The 7,275-nt window shown below is 35.2% G+C and overlaps 1 protein-coding gene across 1 annotated transcript; it reads right to left on the bottom strand.

Annotated features, from left to right (window-relative positions):
• Positions 1-221: 221 nt before the first annotated feature.
• On the bottom strand, positions 222-6,958 carry LOC148837572 (zinc finger protein 474-like). Its single transcript, XM_088911350.1, has 3 exons — positions 5,924-6,958; positions 2,992-3,172; positions 222-2,399 (listed from the first exon to the last, which is right to left on the bottom strand). The coding sequence occupies exons 1-3, from the start codon at positions 6,956-6,958 to the stop codon at positions 2,254-2,256; spliced, it is 1,362 nt and encodes a 453-aa protein (XP_088767476.1). The 3' UTR covers positions 222-2,253.
• Between the last annotated feature and the right edge of the window lie 317 nt (positions 6,959-7,275).

Here is a 7,275-nt window from a genome sequence, read left to right as displayed (position 1 = left end):
TTAGATCAATTTCAACATTTACTGGGTTTGACTAGTCCAATCCTCAAGGGGTGATTGAAGGTTCTGGTGAGGTATGACTATTTGTTTCTTAGGAAAATGAATAGGCCTCTAGATACTGAGTGAGCAGTTGTGTGGGCAAGAATCCATTTGATTTTTGGAGAGTACAACCTCATAAGGACATTATATCATCCAGGGAAGTGATACTTGTGGAGTTTCCTGTAATAAGAGACTAGGGTTTACCTTCAAGCAGGATCACTAGGGACTGAAGGTGACCTGATTACCAAGCAAAATGAGTACTTTGGGTTAGGAGAGAGAATAATATGGTTTAATGGACCAGACATGATGCATATTAAGGATTATGAAAGGGACTAGAACAAGCATGATCTTGGACAAATTATTATTCCACATACAGACACCTATTTAGTAAGCCAAAAGAAATCATGTCAAAAATAACTAAAGTTTCTGTTTTCCTTGAAAAGCTGGGACACAATTGTAAAAGAAGATGCTTTTATGGATTGTACATCATGGGAACTTCAAAGTTTTAAAACATTTCAGTTTTGTTTTAATACTTAGTCATTATGTAAATAACTCATTCATAATACTTAGAGTACTATGAATGAGTTATTTACATATTTTTTCTCACAACACTCTGTTCTGATTTTTGATACAGAAAGAATATTAAAATTATTCTTAATTTTCTTGACTGTGATATTATTTGAAAAGTAGTTTCCTAATCCTATCATAATCCTATGAATCCTATCAGAACTACCATTTAAGCAAAAAAAACATATTCTGACTCGTTTTACTGTTTGCATTTCACATCAACACCAAACAGTCCTTAATATGTTGACCATATATCATTCTTATATAATGTTATACCAAATAAATTTGGTTAGTTTGACTAAAATAGGCTAAAGACTAAGATTTTAAAGTGTTTAATACAAGGCAAACATTACATTCAAACAACTCTTATTTTGGTGATTACTTTCAGTGGTATACCAAAACAATAACCAGATAGCATAAACATGTGTTTAGGCTGCAAAAGTAATACTTTTGAATAACTACTGTATATTCAAATTCACACCTTTTTATTATTAAAGAACTTCTTGCAAAATAATACCATATAATATACAGAATAAGCACAAATTAACACATTTAATATAGCTTAACATACCTTCTACCCCACAGCAGTGTGAATCATTAACAGCTAACTGTGCAATGCCTCAGAATTCAATGCACCTCTGCACTCTGCACTTTTTACTGGATTATCACATATTTATTATCCTATGTGTTTATTGTTCTGTACTGACTGTTGTATGTTACTGTGCTTTGTTTTACTGTCATTAATTATGACTATTTACTGTTTTGTAAGGTAGTGAGCACATTGTGTGAAAGTGGTGCCTACTGTACTGCACATGTCCCTAGAGAACAGCGCAAATATGTATCCCATAGTATTTGTACATGTGGCATATAAACTACTCTCTATAAGATCAAATACAGAAATAGAAAATGAAGCTTGTAATGATCTTACTTACACTCCGCCATTAATCTTAAAAATCGAATGTATTTAATTTTTAAAAAACATTTACAACTTTATAGTCTTTTGTACTTTTTTAGAGCTTTATACTGTAGCTTTGTATCTGCAACCATTGTCAGTAGCATTTTGCAAGTGAACATCTGGTCTATGGCCCCTGGTACAAAAAGGGGTTCTCTCTAAAATTCTCACCATCCTGGGAAGACCCTTACATTGTGCACAGTATTGTATACTGTACTCCCTCCCACCTGGTTGGAGTTTGTAATTCTACCATGGCTATGTGTGACTGGAGCTGTCAGACCCTGAAACTGAGAGCTACGGTTTATGAAAGGGGCAGTGGCCGTGTGTGTCAGCCTGTTGCTGCATGTAGCTTGTGTTCCTAATAAACAGTGCAGTTCTCCCCCTTGTGATCATTCTGAGTCACAGTGCTTTTATTCTGAGCAAAAATTCAATTTCTCTTGATGAACCCACTGCACATATACTGTAAGTGCTACAATATGTTTCTGAAATTGTCTACAAACGGTGTGTGATTAACATTCCTCTACTTTCTCATAATGATTGCATCAATGAAGAATAAATTAACCCATATTATTTTGTTCACCTTGAGTTTTACACCATACTAATAAAATAACTAACAAACAAAAGCACAATAGAATATTTTTTCCAGACACGGCTTCAGCAGCTATTATTTAACATCAGACTTTTCTGATGCTCACATTTTATTTAGAAGGTCTACACGATCGTTGGTGGACAGTCAGTCTGTCTGGCAGGAAGTTACGCCCGCAGATATCACAGGGCACCAGCTGAGCTTTGGCACTTTGCCATGCTGCCTCATTCAGTGCCTCCAGATCATAGGAGCCTGTAGCTACAAAATTTAAATGAAGTAGTGTCATTTTTCATCTGGAGAAAAGGATATGGTTTATTAAAATATCAGGAAATACCCAGTGGTAAAATACTTAAAATAACATTTTTTTGTGACAAGGTTTGAACTTTTGCCTGTGGCCACATGAGCTAAAATAGGCCGTAACTATGATTTCTAAAACAGGTCCACATTTATGCAAACAGTGTGTACACAGTATGTATATAGGCTTACTTTAGATTAAAATTAACCTACTCAAAATCTGCAGCAATATGTAAATTATGATTTTTTTCTAGATCACACAAGCTAAATTTTAAGGTTAGCAAATGATTCATGACTGAAAATAACTCAGCTGGCCTCAGAAGAATTACCTTTTTACCATCTGCAAAGATGTTTTATTAATTTGCTTTAGGGGTATTTAAAGCTAAAACTGTTTAAGAAATTGTGAGGTCTGACTTTTCATCACAGGCTTTTTAAAATATTCTTATAATGGAAACAAGAACAAAAGTTAAAGATAAGGCAACTATAAATTAACACTGAGTTTTGCAGAGTTTATACTGAATCTGTATAAGTAATGTATAAAAAACATCATACTCACATTCTACCATCCTTATTTCTGGCTTTCTGGGCTCTGCTCTTTGAAGTTGTTTTGGCAACTTGCTATTTTCCATGTGCCATTTTTTCAAACACTGTGGTTCATGGATACTGATTGATTTGGTTCCAAATTCTCGCCCACAAATATAGCAAACCACTGTCACTGGGCGCTTCACTATTGCTGGCTGAAGAAAAAAACATTGACCAAAAAATGAAAGATTTGTAAAGTTAGATTAAATAATGAGTTGAAACAATTTATCAACAATAAGTAAAATGGGTAGTGTGCTTTTCAAATACAAAGGGAATTTATCTACAACAAACCTTTAGGAATTATATATTCTGATCAGTGATTCTTATGCCTGCTTTCTGAAGAAGTGCTTAAATTATTCTCTTGTTATCAGAAGTCCTGTATTTATACTGTACATGCTTTTTTATACGGAAATAAATATAATGCAGTAAGTATTTATCTGAAATGCCTTCCATTAAAATTAAATCAGGAATCAGTGATTAGGATTCAGAAAAACACTAAGGGTGGGTTTACATAAACATCTCTAATTCAACACAAGTGAGTTTTTGGTAGCACATTATATGAATGGTTTACTACATGGATTAAATAGCCTCTGTTGTAAGAATACAATACACAATATAACAGTACAATACATGAAGTAATTAGTTGATATATGTGCAATATAACAAAGTTGACATTTTTAATATACACATGCAAAGTTGGAAAAGTTGTAAAGAATCATTGGTGTTGTTTCTAATGTCATGAATGTTTTGTGTAAATTGCACAATGTTGCTATATGAAAGCTAAATGCAGTTTTTTTTCTGACAAAAGGCATACTTCCTTATAGTCCAAATAAATATCTGATATTGTACTATGTCAAACACTATAAATTTAAAACGGAATTTTTATAAGATATCATCTTAGACTAAGGCATATATTTAACAGTTTTCATGTCCATGTACAAACTGAACGTTATTGGCTGCACTTTTAAGTCAAAGTAGTTACAGTAACTTTTTGCTTAAAAGCCTGTTCTGCTGTCCATATCCTCTTAAACTGCCAGTAAATGAAAATACAAATACAGTTATTTTTAATCAGTATTTGATGAGTGCTAGCTTGAAATAGTTACAGCACATGTGGCAACAGATAAATATGATATTCTCTCTGGATTTGAACATTCCGGTCTTTAAATGATTTGCCATTAAAGAACAAGTTGCTGCCAAACCACGTGAGTTGTGCTTCCTCTAGATGGCAGCCATTGCTATTTATGATTGTAGAGAGTCTGATAAAGAAGGGGAAAGTTTAAAAAAATGGTTTCATTGAGGTGGCTAGAAGATTACCATAGTACCTACAAAGTGTAGGTTACTAATCAAGCATCTTTATCAATGTATAATCACACTTTTTATCTTAATGAGAGTGTGGAATTCTAAAAAGAACACTCCACTTAACACCAACTGTAGTTTGTAACACAAACTGTGTACATATGTTCTGCATAGAAATTAAACTGAAACAATGTAGGAGACCACTGTTTAAAGCAGAAGAAGTAATGCTGCCTTCTAGGGTCAACTGGCAAGAAGATACACGAATGAACAGTTTTCGTGCTTTATTCATTTATCTTTGTATCATTCGAGGTTTAAAAACGAAAAAGAAACTGTTTAACGGGAGCTCCCTCTAGTGTTCATTAATTAACTTTGTCTAAACAGGAAAAGGAAATGGAACAGCTTTCAATATACCGTAACATTTTATATGATGGCAAATGCATTAAAGCCACATTACTTTAGTGGCCCTTATCATTTTGCAATTTAATAAATCTAAAACCAACACAAATTATCCTTCACTTCTGTTTCCTCCTGTCTATTTCACTTTCCTTAATTTTGAAGTTGCCTTTTAAGCTATGGAACAACGTCAGACTGGCCCCAACATGGCAAAACTCACTCAAAAACAAACGTGGCTTCATTTTGTGTTCAATCAGAGTTTCTGTGGTGAAGAACAGAATAGCTCTGACCTTCCAAACCTTCTGCCTGGGAAAGTCATGATCTGTTTTTAACAAACCATGGTTCCCAGACTAGGACTGGCAATTCAGCACAGGCAGAACCTTGCAGGGAATGTTTAAGCCTATACAGTATGTTTTCTGACAAAACACAGAAGTACAAGTATAAACCTCTGTCAGTCTAATCTCCAGTATAGAATTTTACTACTCTTTTGATTTATAGCCCTAATTAGCATTACATTTTTTTAGATTACGTGATTGTAATAGAAAAATTGTGAGCAATATATATATTTTGTTTTTGTTTTGTTTAGTACTCAGTGTATGAGAGGAGTTTTTTGCGCTACTGTTTTGAAATTGTTATGAATTGTAAAGTATAAATTATGCAACTCGGTTCTCCTCAGCTCAGGAATTCAGGCAGGATAATAAACCACAGCCGTCATAGAACAAACAAATCCAAAATTAACCACTCCCATGATAAAAAAACAAACATTTGCAGCAGACTAAATTACTCAAAAATATTTTTTTTCTGCAAAACAACCCCCAAATTATAATACCTGTCTGTTTAGATATTTAGATCAAGTGTAAAAACCTTAGAAACCTTAAATTGTCTGTGGTTGCTGGTAATGAAAAAGCAATGGAAGCAATACTCTCAACAATTTTAGAGAGACACATTAATCTAGAAAAAAATGTTTTGTAAACTGATAAATCTGGGGTAAAAAAGCCACACAGCTTTGGGGAGAACATGTAAGTTCCACAAAGAGGGTCAGAAATTAACCAAGAGCTAAGACATGTAAAATGCACCGCTGTCCCTCATCATCATCATCTCTAAAATTAAACAAATCTGGCATGAGGTTTTTTTCTCAACAGTGTGTGTCTTGACAATATGAATTAAAAATGTACTCTTTACTGTGATTTTGGAAACACAAACAACAAAAAAAACACCTTATCAACCGGACTATTACAGGACGTGCCACTGTTCCGTTGCTTGATAGTGTCCAGGTTACTCTGACTGGTGACACCATTCCCAAGGGAGACTGTCTTGATGCTGGGGCTGGAAGTTTTTATTTTACAGCTCCTCTGGTGGACAACGAGCCGGTCAGGAGAAAAAGTGCGACCACAGTTAGCGCATGGCACAAGCTGGGCCTTGAAGGTCTCAAACGCAGCCTTGTTTTGCTCTTCCCTCGATGCCCCGCCCATCGTAACCACTTGAGGTTTCTGAGGGACTGGTCGGCGAAGTTCTCTGGGTAGTGCACTGTTTTCAGTCTTCCATTTTTCAAGACATTTGGGCTCATGGATAGGAAGAGATTTTGTCCCAAATTCTCTCCCACAGATGTAGCAAACTAATGTGCGAGGTTTTGAGGAGGTTCTCACAGAAGTGTTGGAAATAGTTTTGGGCAAACTGTCCTGGGAGGCATCAGTGTGAAGGGACTGTAGAGAACTGTTCACAGCCTCAAGAGCTTTGGAATGTGAAGGCCCTCTACTGTGAGGTTTGGGTTTACAGCTTTTTTGATGAACAGGGAGCCGGTCTGGCAGAAATCTGCGTCCACAGTTTTCACAAGGCAGAAGCTGAGCTTGTGAGCTCTGCCATGCTGCTTCATTCATTTTATCGGTGTCATAAGAACCATCAGAAGACTGGGGCTGGGGTTTTTGAGGAACTGGTCGCCTGTGATTCTTGGGCAATTTTTCATTTTCAATGTGCCATTTTTCTAGGCATTTAGGTTCATGAATCTCAATTGATTTGGAGCCAAATTCCCTCCCACACAAATAACAGACTCTAAATCCTGGTCTCTTGGGGGGTATCACTGGTCGGTTAAAACTATTTTGTGACATAGCAGAATGGCTTGATTTTCTTAATAACACAGCAGTAGTGGGTCTTTTAAGTCCCTTTTGTGTCACAAATTTTTCTCCTTCTTCATAATTACCAGACTGTAAATTATATTCACTTAATTTTGGTAAGTGTTTAGTTGGCAGAGACATGCAATTTATTCCACTAGATGAAAAAATGTTCCCTGTTAAAGATGATTGTTTTTCCAAATGTTTTTTAAGTTCACATATCTGATCATGCGAATTTAAAAGTTTCCTTAACTTGAATAATTCCTTTAAACCGTGGATTTAGAAATAAATGTTCTTGGGTTAATGGTCTTATTTGTCGTGGAAATGATATGCATTTGTCTGATGAATTCTTCTTACAAAGATTGTTCTGAGTTTTGACTTTGGTATTAAATGTAGAAATAAGAAATGGAAGGACCAAAGGCTCCACTGTAATTGTTTGTTTCCAAGACTGGAAAACTCTG

The sequence above is a fragment of the Atractosteus spatula genome, chromosome 3 (assembly GCF_055471065.1).
Source record: "Atractosteus spatula isolate fAtrSpa1 chromosome 3, fAtrSpa1.hap1, whole genome shotgun sequence".
In the NCBI taxonomy this organism is placed as follows: Eukaryota; Metazoa; Chordata; class Actinopteri; order Semionotiformes; family Lepisosteidae; genus Atractosteus; species Atractosteus spatula.
Note: the sequence above shows the minus strand (reverse complement) of the source record. Positions and strands in the feature narration are given on the sequence as shown.

Excerpts from the sequence above, each read along its gene's own strand:
- LOC148837572 (XM_088911350.1), bottom strand. The coding sequence starts at position 6,958 with ATGTCTCTGCCAACTAAACACTTACCAAAATTAAGTGAATATAATTTA. Across the intron at positions 3,173-5,923 it reads GTAATAGTCCGGTTGATAAG|CCAGCAATAGTGAAGCGCCC; the intron begins GTGTTTTTTTTG and ends TTTTTTCTTCAG. Across the intron at positions 2,400-2,991 it reads AGAAATAAGGATGGTAGAAT|CTACAGGCTCCTATGATCTG; the intron begins GTGAGTATGATG and ends TAAATTTTGTAG.